Source organism: Caretta caretta, chromosome 15 (genome assembly GCF_965140235.1).
Source record: "Caretta caretta isolate rCarCar2 chromosome 15, rCarCar1.hap1, whole genome shotgun sequence".
Classification (NCBI taxonomy): Eukaryota; Metazoa; Chordata; order Testudines; family Cheloniidae; genus Caretta; species Caretta caretta.
In genome coordinates this window covers 1348605-1367476 of record NC_134220.1, presented here as the reverse complement: position 1 = coordinate 1367476, position 18872 = coordinate 1348605, and the positions used below count along the sequence as shown (strand labels likewise).

General features: G+C 51.1%; 1 protein-coding gene across 1 annotated transcript in view; it reads left to right on the top strand.

The window, feature by feature from the left end:
* The window catches only part of CABP7 (calcium binding protein 7), a 79133-nt gene extending 71993 nt beyond the window's left edge, over positions 1 to 7140 (top strand). The window contains exons 3-5 of the mRNA XM_048821309.2: positions 358 to 470; positions 2665 to 2818; positions 5620 to 7140. Coding sequence (XP_048677266.1) covers positions 358 to 470; positions 2665 to 2818; positions 5620 to 5747 — 395 coding nt within the window. The 3' untranslated portion in view covers positions 5748 to 7140. The remainder of the gene's footprint in view (positions 1 to 357; positions 471 to 2664; positions 2819 to 5619) is intronic.
* The last annotated feature ends 11732 nt before the right edge of the window (positions 7141 to 18872 follow it).

The following is an 18872-nucleotide window of genomic DNA, read 5'->3' as shown; positions in this document are numbered from 1 at the left end:
TCACACTGGCCATGTCCCCATGCCAGAGATGGAGCCCCTGGATCAGCAGCCCCAGGAGGTCTGTGATTGCCACCCCCCAGGGCAAACCATTAGCATGGGTCAGAAAACAGGGGACCCCTCCCCCTCTCCCTCTCCCCTACCCCCCGACAGTTTGACAACATGGGAAAATCGTTTTGTCGATGTTCTCAGCGGGAAATTCAACTTTTAATTGAAAACAATGTTCCAGTTTGGGCTGAAATCAGTTTGGGTTTGGCTGGAAAACGTATACACACGGCACCAAAGGGGGAGAGAAGATGGAGCTCCAACGAGTGTCCCACCTGCACCAGGGGAGGTAACTTGTGCCTCTTTCTTTCCCAGGGGATGGGCAGGTGGATTTTGAGGAGTTTGTGACGTTACTGGGGCCCAAGCTCTCCACCTCGGGGATCCCTGAGAAGTTCCATGGCACAGACTTCGACACCGTCTTCTGGAAGGTAGCTGGTGCCCCATCCATGGTCCTCTCCACACCCTGCCTTCGCCCTGACGCCTCCACTTAGATCCCCAAACCTGGGGTGGGAGAATCATGGACACAGAGGGAGAGCAGATCCCAAAGTTACTCCAGGCCTAGAAGTACAGACTGCTCCCTGTTCTCCCCCCAGGTCCCTGGGGATCTGCCATGGAAGGAGCAGCCAGTGCTGGGGGGGGGCAGATGCACCATACAGAGGAGAGAACCTGGTAGGACAGCACCCATGGAAGTTCCTCATTTACGGGGGCCCCAGCAAACAGCCACTGCCTGTACCAACCACAGCAGGCTCCGATGTGGACCCTCTCTATTCCAAAGAGCACCGAGGGGCAGCTGAGGGGGTCCGTGCGATCAGGGAGGCCGACAGCCCGAGGGGGCGAGGAGGGATAAGGGGAACGCGGCCGGAGGCAGGACGTGCCCAAGGAATGCTCATGTGCCTCCCTGGGGAACCGACGCTGACCCCGCTGCTCCCACCCTGCCTGTGGTGCTGGCAGCATGGACACGCCGCAGCCTTGTGCCCCACAAGGTGTGTGACTGCCCTGGCCCCTCAGCTCCACGCACCTGGACCCTCAACAGCCAGCTCCCCCCTGCATACACCAGCCGCTGGCGGCCAGCGTCAGCGCATCGTCCACACCCCGGATGCGCCCTGTTACGGCAGCGCGCTCCGCAGACCCTGCCGTGACTGCCCCGTCCACGCCTGGTCGGAGGGAGCCCCAAGTGGCGACACGGGGCGGCACGGGTTGTGTTTCACAGACGCTGCACTGACTACTGCCATAAGCCCAGCCAGAGAGCCCCCACAAAGAGCACTGACCCCCACCCCACGCCCCCCACCAACGAGCCCACCCCCTCCCACCCCAGCACCTGTGTCTGCTGCAAACCCCACTTGCTGTTCTTGGAAGGGATCCTGGGAGTGGGAGGGAGTTGGCCTTGACCACGCCTCCTTTCTGGAAAGCCACACCTCCTTTCTGTAACCAGAGAAGTGAAGGAGCAAGCCCTGGGACCGCCTCACGCCCACACCTCCCTTGCTCAGGAGAGAAGCATTTTAGGGGCAGGGCCGGCTCCAGGCACCGGGGTTCCAAGCGGGTGCATGGGGCGGCAGTCAGGAAGGGGCGGCAGAGTTTCCGCGGCCGAGGCAATTCGGATGCAGCTTCTCTCTCTCCTGCCGGTCGTGGTGGCAACAGGCTTTTTCACTGCTTGGGGCGGCAAAAACGGTAGAGCCGGCCCTGCTTAGGGGAGCCTTTTCTTTAATGTGGCTTAGCTTTGTTTTGACATGAGCAGCTGTCACTTGCTGCCTCTGGATCAACCCCACCTTTGGCCCAGCCCCGTTGGTCTCAGGGGGGTTATGGAAGGGTACATCCTGGCCTCTTTCTGATTTGCACTGTTCCCCAGGAGCCCAATTTGCCCATCCTTAGCATCTCCAGGAGCCTCTCCTCGGGGTGGCTCATCAGCTCTCCTTGGACACATCACACCTGGTGCACGCTCACACTGCAGAACCCAGGGCAAGGGTTAGTTTGCATTTTCCTGGTTGGGGGGTTTCCTCTTTGTGCTGCTTTAACTCCTAAAAAGGGGAGAGTCAGGGCCCAGATGGGAAAACTGGACTCAGGGCCCCTGACTCCAGCCCTATAGGAGCAAAGAGCTCCTAGTGTCAGTGTGACTAGGGGCAGGTGGGATGCGCTCTACCGCACAACAGTCCAGTCTTTGCTCCATCCTCCACTCTGGCAGGGCAGCTGCCTATCTGTGACATTGCCATCATGCTTGTCAACCACACTGTGGGCCTCCCCTGGCTCCCCTTCCACCCCACTGCCCGCATGGGACTCAATGTGTCCCTGCCCTCAATGGTGAGGTCACATGACAGCCATGACACCACACATGCTGCATGGCGGCCAGGTTTTGGGGACCACGGCGCCAGGCCTGTGCTCTCTGGGTGCGACTGGCAACATGCCAGTCCCGTGCCCCGTGTGAGATCAGCGGCTGCTGCGCTGAGGCCATGCTCCCTGCATGACCAGAGGCCTGTGATGGTGACTGAGCAGTGACAGCCGTGCCGTGTGCTGCTCCCCATGGCACACAGCCGGAAATCACATGATGCCCAGGATAGATCACGGGACATGGCGCGGTTCCTGCAATCCCCCCCTGAGGGGTCCGTGTGCTGTTTCCCCTCGCCACAGTGCGACATGCAGAAGCTGACTGTGGATGAGCTGAAGCGGTTGCTCTATGACACCTTCTGCGAACACCTGTCCATGAGGGACATTGAGAACATCATCATGACGGAGGAGGAAAGCCACATGGGCAATGCAGAGGAGTGCGCTGTCGACGTGGAGCGTAAGTGACTCTCCCCCAGCCCTGGCAGCTCCAGGCTGCCGCTCACTATTGGTCCCATAGTGCCTAGGAGCATGGCCCAAGCCCCATGGTGCTAGACTCCAAACAGACACGGAACTCGACATGCCCCAAGGAGCTTACAATCACATCCAGGAGCTTGCTGTCCATCTCTGGTGCTGCCTGGAGCAGCCAGACCATGGTAAGGAGCGAACCATACTTCAGTCCCTGATCCCCTGTCATCTGCCCTCATCAGCCACCTTGCCCCTACAGAGTTGTCTGAGGAAGCGGGGAGCAGGCAGGTGGGCTTGTTGTGATGCATCACGTGCGAATACAGGACACTGGGCTGTTCCTCTCCCCGCTGCCTGGCTCTGCCCCTCAGGTCAGGGGGCGACCCAGGAGCATGAGACAGTCAGGCCCTGCTTGGGTGAGGCTCCTTGGAGACCTTGGTTTTGCCCAGCGCTCTGAGCTACAGGCAGGTTTTGTGCAGTCCGAGTTGAGTGGCCTTTTCACATCCGCCCTCAGGACCAGGACCAGCACCACCAGGGCAGAGGGTATGTTTACCTCCCCAAACACTCTTCAAGGGACTCCAGATTGTTGCTAGGAAGGCAGAGATAGATCCTAGGTTAACCCATACTAAGCAGAGCAAAGCAACATCATTTATAGAAATCACAGCAAAATACTTACAGAACCCAAATTTTACTTCTTTAAAACTCTTAAAATCCAAGATTTTCCAGGGGCCTGTCTAGCCCCCAATTCCTGCAAGTCTGTTTGGCTTTTAAATAGCACCATCAAGGGGCCCCACAATACCCCCTTCAAACACCTTCCACTGCCTCCCTGGTCTCCTTGCTGCCATAACCCTCTCTCCCAACACCTCTCTGGGATCTTTGTAATACTGAGCACCACCCAGTGCTTCTTCCCAGAGGTCCAGTGCCTGTCTTTGGGTCAGGGCTGGCCACAAGGGCTTGCTCCAGACCTATGTCTTCCAGGTTCCCCTCCCCAGGCTTCCCCATCAGCCTGCAGGAGCTATCCTATTCCCCACAGGTCTCACCACTCTCTGGTCCCAGACTGCTGAGTTCCTTTCCCTCTTTCCCTACAGCCCTTCCCCACGGCTGCAGGCTTCCTGTCTTCATAATCATCACCCAGTTCCTTCCCCAGCTGGGTTTCACCCTTAATAAGGCCTGGCCCACCCTCCAGGTGTAGCCAGGTTAATTAATTGGTCTCCTAGGCCCACATTCCCCCTTTTAGAACCAGGACGAGGTATACAACCTGTCAGCCCAGGGAATAACAAAAATGATTGCAGCCCTGGAGAAAATCCCATACAAGGAGCGATTGAAAGGATCTTGGGCTGTTTAGTTTAGAGAGGAGACAAATAAGAGGGGCCATGGCAGAAGCTAATGTCTAGAAGGACAGCTGACCTGTTCCACCCCAGAGATGGCTGCATTTTGATAATGGTAGGGTAAGGTCTTATCATGCAGCAATGTAATTGCCTAAGGGAATCAAAGTGCACTTACTGATTTCTAACTGTACACTCCTCTCTCATTAGGGGATTCCCTGCACTCTGACTGGCTGAGGAGTTCTGAGTTGTATGAGTGTAGAGTTATTTATCAGTCACAGTACAGTATGCAAATCCCAGTGTTCTGATTGCCTAACAATGCCATGACTGTCAGCCAATAACCGCATAGGGCTTTGTACTATCGTGAGTACATATATTACAATTATGCAAATATATCTGCTCTGATTGGCTGCAGTAAATCCCTCTGCATTGCCTGGCTACTGCTCTCAATGTGAGGCCCTCAAATATGGCTGATTAATATGTGGTTCACCCCTCCGCACCCTGTTCACCAGCACACCCAAGAGAATGTCAAGTCCTCACATTCTGGACATGTACACATGGAAGCTTCTGAGCTCCCCGTATTTGAAACACATCTCATGGAGGTCACCACCTTCTGCCCATATATACTTCATGTTACAGACATGTCACCCTGGCTAGTCACATGTACACCACCGAGGTCACAATTCCATACAGAATCCACACACGGTGGACATCACTGCATTCTATGCACATGTGGCTGATAGAGATCATTGTGTTCTGTGCACATGTGGCTGGTGGAGATCACCATGTTCCATGTCACTGTGTTTCACACCCACATAAACTGTGGATGTTGCTGCCCCACTAAGGCTGATTTAGTGAAAGCAGCACAGTCTCTAGGTCATCCACTACAGAGACCATTGGGATCTTTTGCATCTAGAACATGGTGACTTTTTCTAGTACCCAACATCACAGGCCTTCTGGGTGAGGAAAGGCACCTACATGCTGCCCGATGCCTCTCCCTGAGGAGCCAGCGACTGCACCAGCCAGAGAGACTGAGCCCTATTACTCCCTTTTTTAAAAATGTTAATTAAGAAAGTGACTGTTCTACTCTGGCTCTGGGCTGCTCAGAATGTTAATGCAGCAGGAGGCCACTTGGGTGCTTCGCAGGCCAGCTGCCGCTCTGCATGCCAAGTGGCAGAGCACCATGCCAGGGCTTCACAGCAAAGCCACCTGGCATCAAGGAGGGAACCTTCACTGGGACTCCCGCACCTGCAGCATCCCAGGTAGGGGATGCCAGGGACTTCCTAGCAAGCAGGACTGCAAGCAGGGAGAGCAAATGGAAGGAAGCAGAAGGCTGCCTGAAGTCAGTGTGTGTGAAGGATGCGGATGAATCTTTGAGATGAACCTGGGACTGGGGGGTGACAGAGGACACCAAACTAACCTGCATCTCCCCTTCCTCCCTCTCCCTCTCTCCTCTCCTTTCCACCTGTAGCCTGCTCAAACCAGCAAATCCGACAGACGTGCGTCCGGAAGAGCCTCATCTGCGCCTTCGCCATCGCTTTCATCATCAGCGTCATGCTGATCGCCGCCAATCAGGTGCTGAGGAGCGGGATGAAGTAGCCCAGACAGACAGACAGACTGCTTAGCAGAAGAACAAAGACAGACAGACATATATAAATAAATATGTATATATATATATATATTATAGAATATATACACAAAGGGGGGAGGAAAAAACCAAACTATTCCTCCATGGAACGTGTCCTGTGCACACCCACCAACTCCTCACCCACATCCGCCCTTCCCCGAAATGGGGCCATCGTGTCTGCTGAGCACATGGGTTCCCCTGGGGCGGCTCCCACTCGCCTCGGGGCAAGAGAGGTCGCTTGGACGCGCATGGCTGTTTGCGGAACGTTTAGACTAAAACAAGTGCATGTACCGTGCATGGAGTCCCCCCCCCATCTGAGTGATGCAATAGCGTGTGCTTTTATAACCGGAGATTAGAGTCCTATCAGATATATAATATATTCTAAATCTCTATATTTATGATAAACCAAAACATCCCATCAGCAATACACACTCATCGAGATTTTCTATTTGAGATTCGGGCATTGCATGGACCTCAGTAACAAGGGCTGGATTCCACCATCTCCCCATAACCACCTCCACAGGTCCCAGAAACCACACACTTTTCACCCCAGCTGTGCTGCTCTTGTCATCAGGAAGCCTGTTGTCTATGGCCCTGGGTGTGAGGGCATGGGCAAAGACAGGCTGCAGGAATCGTCAGGTTTTACACTCAGTCTGTACTGCAGCTCAGGCCCTGTTACCATCGGAAAATCCACATGTGAGACATTCCCTAGCTGCTTCCTGTCGGTAAGGGGCATCCAGGCTCGTTGAGGGAGCTCACACTGTGCATGACTCATCTGCTTTTGGCCTGTTCGGCCCCCTCTGGGACTGTCCTACAGACTGCGCCCAATTGCCCCCATGTTCCAGTTTGGCCTAGTGGACAGACCAGTGGGCTGGGACTTGGGTTCTATTCCCAGCTATACCACGGGCCTACTGGATGACCTTAGGTAAGTCTCTGTGCCTCAGTTTCCCCAGCTGTAAAATGGAGATAATGATACTTACCCTGATTAAAAGTGCTGTATAACAGCTGGGTTATTAGCCCAGTAACCCTCTGGGCCCCACAGATAGTCATCCATTGTGGAATGTAGCTGGCCATAGTCTGTCCTTGATCACATCACCACCCCACTTTGAGAGGGGGCTGCCTCAGCTCTCAGCCCCTCTGGCTTGGTAAGTGAGTGTCCTGCCTGGAGAGCCACTTCTGAACTGCCTTCCTGACACAGCCCTCTCATCCACGTCACCTCCATGTGCGCCCTCCCTGTGTCTGTTCCTGACCACCAGACACACTCGTGCCCCTACAGCCTGGATGTAGCATCAGACCAGTGTGGGTTTGGGTTTCTTTTTTTTAATTTTATTTTCAATCCAAATAAAAATGGAATTTATGAACTGATCTGGGCATGACCGAGTCCAACTGTGATTGGGAGCAATCCTGGCCTGGGGAAAACCCTGCAGGGTGCTGAGAGGGGAATGGACCCACAGCACCCCGGCGGCCTGTCCATGGGACACAAGCGGGGCATGCACAGCTCCAGGCGAGCGAAGGGCAGAGGGGCGGGGAAATGAGGACAGCTGATGCTGGAGCTTTAGGTGGGAGTCGTGAGTGCATCGGGGGTACAAGGGTGTGTTGGGTGGGGGGTGAGGAGTAGGTCAAGTCTGAGTGGTTACAAAGGGAAGTTGGTGGAGCTGAGGGGTGTGTTGGAGGTGACTGCAAAGGGAGGTGGGTGGGGCATGGGGTGAATGGGGTAAGGGGCAAGGTTGGGTTCAGAGGGAGGCAGGTGGGGCATGGGGTGAATGGGTAAGGGCATGGCTGGGTTCAGAGGGAGGTAGGGGCATGGGTGTGCCGGGAGGTGGGTGTACCCCGGGTGGGTAAGCTGGAGTTAGCTGTGGCTCTATGTAACTGGCAGGTGTCTTTAGAGACACCACCTTTGAAAACAATGTTCCCTTAAGACAAACTCTTCAGGCAGCACCAGAGAGCCTAGTGTCCACTCATGCCCAGCCCAGTGGCACCCAGTGCCATGCCATGGCATATATGGCTGCCGTTTCACAGACAACCTTCAAAGCTGCCCTGGCCACACTGCTCTTCTCATTACCACTCCCAACAGGCCCATGGACCCAGGTTCCTGACCCACATGGGCTTGGTGTGTGCAGATCTGGGGGCTGGCAGCAAAATGTAACCCAGACCACAGCATCAGCTGGAAACTGGGAGCAGCTTCCATTCTGCCCAGGCAAGTTATGGCTAATGGTGGCACCAGCCAAGTAACTTAGATTCAGAGATTCCAAGGCCAGAAGGGCCCATTGTGATCATCTAGTCTGACCTGTGTAGCACCAGCCAGAGACCTGCCCCACCCTAATTCCTAGAACGGAGTCTTTAGAACAGCATCCTGATTTTAGAATTGCCAGCGCTGGACCCGACCCTCAGGGAATTAGTCCGGTAGTTAATTACCCTCGCTGTTAACAATCCTAGCTTTATTTCCAGTCTGAATTTGCCTAGCTTCAACTTTGGGCCATTGTGATTGGAACAGCAGGGATCTTCCTAGAGGTGCTGCAATGTTTTCCTTCTGAGGCGCAAAAGAGAGAAAGACACCCTCTGGGGTACACAACCTTCCCCCCACACATGGTCTCCTTGTCCAGAACCACAGAACAAGCCCCACAGACTGCCGCTGGCCCATGCACATAGGAATGGCCATACTGGGTCAGAGCAAAGGTCCATCCAGACCAGCATCCCAGCCTCTGACAGTGGCCAATGCCAGGTGCTTCAGAGGGAATGAACAGAGCAGGTAATCATCCAATGATCCATCCCCTGTCACCCATTCCCCGCTTCTGGCAAACAGGCTAGGGACACCATCCCTGCCCATCCTGGCTAATAGCCATTGATGGACCTATGCTCCATGAACTTATCTAGTTCTTTTTTGAACCCTGTTATTATCTTGGCCTTCACAATATCCTCCGGCAAAGAGTTCCACAGACTGACTGTGCATTGTGTGAAGAAATACTTCCTTTTGTTTGTTTTAATTTCATTTAGTGACCCCTAGTTCTTGTGTTAGGAAAAGGAGTAAATAACACTTCCTCATTTAATTTCTCCACACCAGTCATGATTTTATAGACCTCTATCATATCCCCTCCTTAGTCATCTCTTTTCCAAGCTGAAAAGTCCCAGCCTTATTAATCTCTCCTCATATGGAAGCTGTTCCATACTCCCAATCATTTTTGTTGCCCTTTTCTGTACCCTTTCCAATTCCAATATATCTTTTTTGAGTTGGGGTGACCAGACCTGCATGCAGTATTCAAGATGTGACCGTACCATGGATTTACATAGGGGCAATATGATATTTTCTGTCTTATTATCTATCCCTTTCTTAATGATTCCCAACATTCTGTTGGCTTTTTTGATTGCCGCTGCACATTGAGTGAATGATTTCAGAGAACTATCCACAATGACTCCAAGATCTTGGTAACAGCTAATTTAGACCCCATCATTTTATATGTATAGTTGTGATTTATGTTTTCCAATGTGCATTACTTTGCATATATCAACACTGAATTTCATTTGCCAATGTTTTGCACAGTCACCCAGTTTTGTGAGATCCCTTTGTAACTCTTTACAGTCTGCTTTGGACTTAACTATCTTGAGAAATTTTGTATCATCTGCAAATGTTGCCATCTCACTGTTTACCCCTTTTTCCAGATCGTTTATGAATATGTTGAATAGGACTGGTCCCAGTACAGACCCCTGGGGGACACCACTATTTACCTCTCTCCATTCTGAAAACTGACCATTTATTCCTACCCTTTTTTTCCCCTATCTTTTAACCAGTTACTGATCCATGAGAGGACCTTCCCTCTTATCCCATGACAGCTAACTTTGCTTAAGAGCCTTTGGTGAAGGACCTTGTCAAAGGCTTTCTGAAAATCTAAGCACGCTATATCTGCTGGATCCCCCTTGTCCACATGTTTGTTGAGCCCCTCAAAGAATTCTAGTACATTGGTGAGACATGATTTCCCTTTACAAAAACCATGTTGACTCTTCCCCAACAAATTATGTTCATCTATGTGTCTGATAATTCTTTTCTTTACTATAGTTTCAACCAGTTTGCTCAGTACTGAAGTTTGGCTTATTGGCCTGTATTTGCTAGGATCACCTCTGGAGCCCTTTTTAAAAATTGGTGTCACATTAGCTATCCGCCAGTCATTTGGTACAGAGGATAATTTAAATGATAGGTCTGATGAAGTGAGCTGTGGCTTACGAAAGCTCATGCTCAAATAAATTGGTTAGTCTCTAAGGTGCCACAAGTACTCCTTTTCTTTTTGCGAATACAGACTAACACGGCTGTTCCTCTGAAACATATCACAGTTAGTAGTTCTGCAGTTTCACATTTGAGTTCCTTCAGAACTCTTGGGTGATACCATCTGGTCCTGGTGACTTATTACTGTTTAATTGATCAGTTTGTTCCAAAACCTCCTCTAATGACACCTCAAACTGGGACAGTTCCTCAGATTGTCACCAAAAAAGAATGGTTTGGGAATCTCCCTCACATCCTCAGCCATGAAGACCGATGCAAAGAATTCATTCAGTTTCTCCGTAATTGTCTTATCTTCCTTGAGTAGCATCTTGATTGTCCAGTGGCCCTGTTGGTTGTTTAGCAGGCTTTCTGCTTCTGATGTTATTTTTTGAGTCTTTGGCTAGCTGTTCTTCAAATTCTTTTTTGGCCCTCCTAATTATATTTTTACACTTTATTTTCCAGAGTTTATGCTCCTTTCTATTTTCCTCAATAGTATTTAACTTCCACTTTTTACATGATGCCTTTTTAAATTATGCCTTTTTCTCTCACTGTTTCTTTTACTTTGTTGTTTAGCCATGGTGGCACTTTTTTGCTTCTCTTACTATGTTTTACATGCACTATTGTGGTTGGTTGGGTCTTTAGCTTCCCCGGTCGGGGCTGGGTCCTGACAGGGAGCGTGATGTGAACACTGATCCATGCCCCCACCCAGACTCCCTGTGTGCCCTGGGACAAGTCACTTAATCGCTCTGGCCTCTGTTACCCAGGAATAGACTGGGGAGACTTCCCTCCCTCACATGATGTTGCAAGGGTAAGCACAGCAAAGAGTCTGAGACACTCAGGTATTATGGGAGTGTGATGGGGTGCCTGCCTCACACTGGGATCTCAAGGGTTAATAGAGCCCTAGGGAGGCTGCATAACCCTTGAGCCAATCACAGAAGGACTAAAAGGAGCTGCCAATCAGGGCTGGGCTGGCCTGTATAAGAAGAGCTCCAGCATAGAGCAGTGTCAGTCACTCCCTGGAGCTTGAGAAGGTGTGGGGAGGACTGGCTGCCTTGGAGGAGGACGAGGACGAGGACAGCAAGCCCCCTGGACAGACCAGTGCTGCAGGCTGAGACTCAGGGAGCTAAAGGCAGCTCCTGCCCCCTGTAGGGATCTGCAAGCTGAGGCCCTGAGGCAAGGGCAAAGAAGGTGCTGGGGAAGTGGCCAGGGAGATCTACAGAGGAGTTGGAGGAGACACAGCAATTGGGATTAGTGGGTGGGCCCAGATCACCCCCACTTGCCACTGAGGAAGTGGCTGAACTGAGGGACTGTGATACCGTGCCCTGGAAGGGGGAACATGGAGTGTGGCACAGCTGGAAGGCTGTTCTGGGAGTGACATGGGTCCCTGGAGCAGACGTGCTGGTGGCTAGATGCCACCAGAGGAGGGCGCATTAGCATGCAGAGCTAATCCCCAGGACAACCAGCAGGAGGCACTGCAGTGGTGAGTCAAACCCATCACAGGGAGTAGAGGCCGTATAAATACCATAGTTGGATTCAGGACCATTCTTGCAACAGGCTTTCAGGGCGCTATTCCCCCTTGATCTTCCCCAGGGAAGACAGCAGTCTGTAGTCCTCTAGTTAGCTATTCTCTTGATGTGCAGCATCCCAGCCATGTGGTTCATCAGGCCTTGCTAATTTTCCCTCCAACTGCCAATTTTACCCTTACATAGAAAATTGGCTCAGCTTCACCATAAGAAAGAGGAAGCAAGAAATGGTTTCCAAAAGCAGAAGAGCCTGAATTATAAAAAGCACCAGGTGATTCCAAGGGTCAGAGTTTGGCTGTAGCTGCAAAATTCCTTGATTCAGCCCATCAAGGGCACTTTGGGTTGTTTAGGAACTAGCTGAAGGCATCATGGAAATTCTCCTTTTTTCAGTGATGTAAGGCGGAGATGGGTAGCTCAGTGGGCCAGGTCTTGGTGACAGGATGTTTTACACTGTCTGATTCCAAGCAGATGATCAGTGAGCAAAAACTGAGCTATCCACTATCCGAGCAACTAGGTGAGACGAGCTTGTCGGTCTCAGACTAGCTCACTCCATCACAACAGGCAGCAGAAAGCCCAAGGGTCACAGAGGCTGAACTCCCCTCTCACTCCTCCTGTTGTACCGCTCCAGCTCAGGGATGAGGTGTGTTTGTGGGGGATGGTGTGTAAGAATCCTGCATTGATGACAACAAATGTTGGCAGGGCTATTAAAGCTGGTGCTTCAGGATCAATCCCTAATTAACAGGGACCAGGGTGACACCTAACGTGGGGGCAGATTGTCCAACATCTGCTGCGCTTGCAGGGAGTTTGCACCTTCTTCTGAAGCACTTTTCTACAGAGGCTTAGGATGCTGTATCCCTGCATGACTTTGAGATCCTCAGACAGATGGAGCTAGATGAAGGGAAGGATTATCATCTGATCATTGAGGCTGTAAGAAAATTGTGGGACAAAAATTTTAGCTTCTGCAACAAAATTTAACAGACACCATAACTTTTATAGTTACCGCAATTTGAGTGGCACCCTGACACTGTGCGCCAGGTCAAATTTGGCCTGACTGCCCTCCATCGTGACACAGTGAGTGCCATTCTGACTGGTGCACAGGGTCACAATACCACTCAAATCTGGGCTGAGATTACAGAACCAAGTGATCACCTGCATGCTGTTTGCCCACCGCTGTTCAAGGACTGGTGTGTTTCCTGTAAATACACAAATTGCTCTAAGAATAGAACCAGACTCCACAACACTGATTGTTCCTCTGTAGGTAATCTGACCTGCAAGGCCTTGATATCAGGCTATAATATTCTAAGCATAATATTCCAGCACAACTGCAGCTAGGATCTGGAAATTCATCACACTAGTGAAGTAATGGAGTTGCTCTGAGACAGACCCATCTGCCCCAAACTGCTTCTGTGAGAGCCACTGGTTGGCTCTGCAGCTTAAGAAGGCAGCTCTGAATGACACTAATAAAGTCAAAAGAACCTGTCACAGTGGAACAGATAATTCCCTTCACAGGCCTCTTATCAGCTTCTGGAAAATAATAATATCTTTAAAAAAGACAAATGGAAATGTTCTAGCCAGAGAAATCACTGAGGCCTGGCTCTGTGAGTGGAGCAGGAATAAGGTACTAAGGAGACTCGGCTGCCTGTCGGGGCTGTTAACTGGGAAATAAAGAAATAAACATATTGATTTTTTAAAAGCGAGAAAGGGAAGGAGGGAGGGAAAGAAAAGGTTAAATAAATGGAAAATACAAACCTACTGGATATTGTGAAGGATCACTCGAACCCCCAGTTGTCTTAACATCGAGATAACCCATTCTGTGCCAGCCTTGTCCCAGCCACCAGGGTCAAAAGGCAGGCAACACTGTATTGCCTCTGTATTCCAGCCATTTCCTGCTGAAATGGCCCCTTGGGTCAGCTGGGCATAACTTAGAGCAGTCCTGACGCTGCTCTAAGTTACACCAGGGACCAGTACAGCATCTCGCATAGCTGTGCCAAGCTCACCTTTGTTTGCAGCTGAGGATCAAGCCCAATTAAGTTACCCCAGAACTAGGCCCCAAGCCAGCAAAGCACCTAAGCCTGTGCTTAATTTTACGCACAGAAGCATACTCATCTCTATTTGGAAAAACACTCAAGCACATGCTTAATTCCCTGGAACTGAAGCATGTGATTAAAGATAAGTACCTGCTTAGGTGCTTTGCTGAATCAGGTCCTTTGTAGCTGTTCCACTGAGCCCCTCCAGATTGACACCAGTCTAATCAGAATCTGTCCCGGTGTCTTTTGTATAGAACTGCTTTTGCAGATAGTCCCCCAGCAAATGTGTATTGAAACAGAGCTAGAGTGTTTCACAAATGAAAATAATGTCTCATTTATGTAAAATACCTGAAAATGGCATTTCTACATACATCCAGGGGGACCTCCGATTCCAGCCTAATGGATAAATTTCCCCTAAACCTCCCTCCCTCCACCCCAAATGCATTTTCATGGAAAATAGATTAAAATAATAAATAAAACCATGGCAAACTCTACAAGCAGTGAACATAATTTTTAGTGTTAATTCCACCTCCCTTGTGTCTACACTGTGTTCTCCATGTATATTTTATGCCTGAGATCACCATTAAAATATCGAAGAAGAAAGAAAAGGGAAGCACAACACACTGGAAATACACAGTGCAAAAATCAACTGCCAGCGGATCAAGTGAAGGGTCTGGATCTAGGCATCAGTCCAATGCAGAGGAAACAGGGCCTTTGGGAGTTGGTGTCTCAGGTCTCAGCTGAGGCAGTGAACTCGTTGGAATAGCAGGGGATGGTACCAGGCAGCACAGAGGGGCATTAGCAGAGCCATGGGGATGGGCCTGAGCGGCCATGGTGCTACAGACCAGGACTGAGGTACATTGGCAGAGATTTTGGGGCTCCAGACTGGAACAGAGGGAGGATTGGGATGCGCTGACAGACACAGAGGGACTCGGGGACAGGGGCAGGGCTCAGCTCTGCACTGGGGGGCATTAGTAGGGCCATGCAGGGAGCCCTGGAGTGTCCCAGCAGGAGTGGGGGCAGGCTAGGGTTGAGGCATGCTGGCAGAGCTATAGGAGGCTCAGGACTGGAAGAGCGTGAGGTGCTACTGCAGGTCAGGATTCAGGGGCATCTGCAGAGCTGTCTTCCCAACGGTGGCTGGAAAGTGGGCACGCCCCAAACAAGAACTAAATAAAAGAGCAAACTAGACCGCAGCTAACACGCCATCATCTGCCTAAGTGGTGGAGGCCAGATGGGTGAGCAGCCAGCTAAAGGCCAGGCCCAGGGGAGTGCTGATGGCCCCCTGGACTGGGGAGGAATGACTCCGTGCTCCAAAACCGCCCCCAGGGATCAGCTGAATGGGGCAGCCCCCCGGACCATCCAAGGCTTCACTAGAACCAGCATGAGGTGTAGCAGTGGGAGAGGGCGGAGGGGAGAACAGCGGTTAAGGGGGTGGGAAAACTGAGTGAGGAAAGGGGAGGAGATCGTTGCCCCTGGGTGACCCACAGGTGACCAGCAGGGAACAGGATTCTGCATGCCAGGCATTAGCTCACATGATCTCCCACAGGGCACTCCCTGCTTCAGATTATGTGGGTGCCGTTGCCTATTGACATCTGGACTGGTTCCTCCTGGGCCACAGATGCCAGCCTGAACAGCTCTCCACAAGCTGCAGTATAGATCCAACAGCTGCTGTGTGTCGGGGCTGCCTGCACCTGGCGCCGACATCAGCTTGCCGGCCTTAGTCCCACTCTTCTACCCTTGGAATGGGGTTCAGTGTTTCCGCACTTCCTCACTGCTGAGCTGCATAAGCAGCAGGAGGCTCAGCCCTCCCACCTACAGATGCCTGGCTCTGTCTAGCACTATCTGCCTTTCAAAAGGCAACAGAGAGGAGAACCAGAGAATCACCCACTGGCTGAACTCAAGACAGGGCCCTGGCGTCTTGCTCCTTCCGCTCCCATCTGTAATGATATGTCGACTCACAGTATATCACTCAGCCACTAGATGTCTGCGCATGTTGTACAGAGTTCCAGACAGGCTGTGACCCCTGGTAAACGAAGGAGACAAGGCTTGAACTCAAGCTGAACTGAAGCCTGTTTGCATCTGCAGTTCTTTTGTTTAATTATTGCCTCCTGTTTAAGAAGATGTGATATTGTTCATATCATAGTTCCCCACCCCTTCCTCCAAGATAGAGACAACAGCAATGGGACACAGGAATGAGGGATACACCCTCCCTACAGTGTCTTGCTCTCAGAGAAGCCTGGGCAGAGAGGACACGGGAACATACCTTGTGGAGTGTGGAGCCTGAGGAGATTTTTGTCCTCGCCTCTCAGCAGATCTTAGTTTTTGAACAATATTCGGCTTTCACAGTATTTTAATAGTATTCTTAACCCAATATTCTCCAAGTTTCAACACCCTGGGTATGACGGATAAACGCTCTGGCTGGGCATTTGTATTCCTATACTATTTAATTCACTTTACCAGTTACTGAGTTCCTTTTCCTGTGCCCACTCTGGATCCGTCTCTCAGCACATCATGGTACAGGGATGCCTAAGTGTATATCACAATTAATAGGTATCAGGTTTAAAACAAACAAAAGGAAGTATTTTTTCATACAATGCATTGTCAACCTGTGGAACTCCTTACCAGAGGATGTTGTGAAGGCCAAGACTAAAACAGGGTTCAAAAAAGAACTAGATAAATTCATGGAGGATGGGTCCATCAATGGCTATTAGCCAGGATGGGCAGGAATGGTGTCCCTAGCCTCTGTTTGCCAGAAGCTGGGAATGGGTGACAGGCAGGACAAATTAACTCTCCTGTGGGCCCGAGGCTATTAGATTTTGAGGGGTTCCTGTATGCAAGTCTTTTTCCTGGGAGGAAGTTTGGTGCGGGAGGGGGCTGGAGCAGGGGATTGGGATGTAGGATGGGGTGCAGAGTCTGGGGGGGAGTTTGGGTGCAGGAGGGAGATTCTGATTTGGGGCACAGGTTTGGGGTGAAGGAGGGGGTGTGAGGTGCAGGCTCTGGCTGGGAGGTGCTTACCACAGGTGGTTGTGCAGCAGGGCTCAGGCGGGCTGCCTGCCTGCCATAGCCCCATGCTGCTCCTGGAAGTGGCTGGCTGTTGGCACATCTCTGCGGCCCCTGTGGGGAGGGGGCCACTGTCGGTGGACAGGACACTGGGCTAGATGGACCTTTGGTCTGAGCCAGTCTGGCCGTTCGTATGTTCTTACGTCAATGACGCTCAAATCATTCAGGGATACTGAAGATGATGTCAAGTGATATCTGATACTGATCTACAGTAATCGGTGACTATTCAGATAGTTTTCTGGGGTCCCGAGGTTTCTAAGGTGGCATTTTCTCTTCTCCCACCCCCCTTTTCTAGGCATGGCAGTGTCCCATTTGCCCTTTGGCTGGATAGGGCTTTGTTATTGTCGGCATTCCACACAAACACAAGCAACATCAGGCAGAAACTTCCAAAACAAGGAAAAACAAAGCACATTAAAATAATGGGGCCATTTAGGATGAACTTAGATAGTGAGCTACTTGAGTCAGAAACTTTATGCCCTGTGTTTGTACAGCACCTCGCACAATGGGGCTCTGGTCCAGGACTAGGGCTCTGAGGGGCTGTCTCAACAAAACTAAATACTAATAATGAACCATCTACATCTCAGCCAGCCATGAAAACCGTAGTGGAAATTATCAGCCTTTCAACTACTTTGGACTCTCCATTTGCCAAATTGGAAGCTCAAGCAGACAAGAAATTAGAAAAGATGAGCTCTGTGACAGTAGAAGTACTAGAAAATGGAAAAACAGATTGCTACCGTGTGAGCTGAATCAACACAGAGAGATAATCAACAGATAGAAATGGCAGAGGAAGCAGAGCTGGCAGCCACCTGGATGATCAGTTTGAGAACTGAAGAGGAAGTGAATATCTCAGAGTGACTGAGCATAAGCTTTCGTGAGCTACAGCTCACTTCATCGGATGCATACTGTGGAAAGTGTAGAAGATCTTTTTATACACACAAAGCATGAAAAAATGGGTGTTTATCCCTACAAAAGGTTTTCTCTCCTCCCACCCCACTCTCCTGCTGGTAATAGCTTATCTAAAGTGATCACTCTCCTTACAATGTGTATGATAAAGTGATCACTGTGATCACAGTTTGAAAGTTACTCAGTCGGTGATGGCCCCCTCCACGGCGGTCTGCAGAGTCTCTAGGTGCTCCCCCAATGGTAGATGGTCCTCGTCTTCTCCTCCTTGGGGCTCCAGCCGTGCCTCAGCAGCAAACACAGCAGCAGCTCTTGGCAGCAGTCTGGTGGCCAGGCAGGAAGGGCCCCTCACAGGTGGTGGTGGTGGTGATGGTGTCCACAGCAGCAATGGCTGAGGCTGGGGTCCCTCACTCCCCTCCTCTGGGGAGCAGGCCAGCAGGCCCCCCCACAAGGGGCTGTAGTTGGATCAGTAGCAGCACCCAAGGGTGGGGGGGTCCAGCAGCCAGCCAGCCAGCAACCTGGTAGCAGAGAAGGGGGGGGGGTGTCTGGCCTCGCCAGGGGAGCAGCTGTAGCCCTATTGGGATCCGGGAAGTGGGTGAGCGAAGCCTGTCCACTGCTAAAGCATCCCCCACCCCCCCAGCCTAAGAGCGGGATCCACCAAATAAATCCAGGGACAACTAATGAAATAACATGGACGGGAGTGTGGTCAAAGGGTCAAATGAAGGGAACCGGACAGGGACACCGAGCAGAGAACCCCGGACAGCGCCCACTGCTCCTCAAAGGCGTCAAGGGAGTCAGTGGATGCTGCCCAGAGGAACTCTGCCCGGAGGCGTGAACGGACCGAGGATCGGAAATAGGCCCCACAGTCACAGGAGACTCCATCGGCCAACGTCCTCACCCTGCTTTTATAGATGGCCATTTTAGATAGGGCCAAGAGGAGGTTGACCAGGAGATCATAGAATCATAGAATATCAGGGTTGGAAGGGACCTCAGGAGGTCATCTAGTCCAACCCCCTGCTCAAAGTAGGACCAATCCCCAATTAAATCATCCCAGCCAGGGCTTTGTCAAGCCTGACCTTAAAAACTTCTAAGGAAGGAGATTCCACCACCTCCCTAGGTAACGCATTTCAGTGTTTCACCACTCTCCTAGTGAAAAAGTTTTTCCTAACATCCAACCTAAACCTCCCCCACTGCAACTTGAGACCATTACTCCTTGTTCTGTCATCAGCTACCACTGAGAACAGTCCAGATCCATCCTCTTAGAAACCCCCTTTCAGGTAGTTGAAAGCAGCTATCAAATCCCCCCTCATTCTTCTCTTCCGCAGACTCAACAAT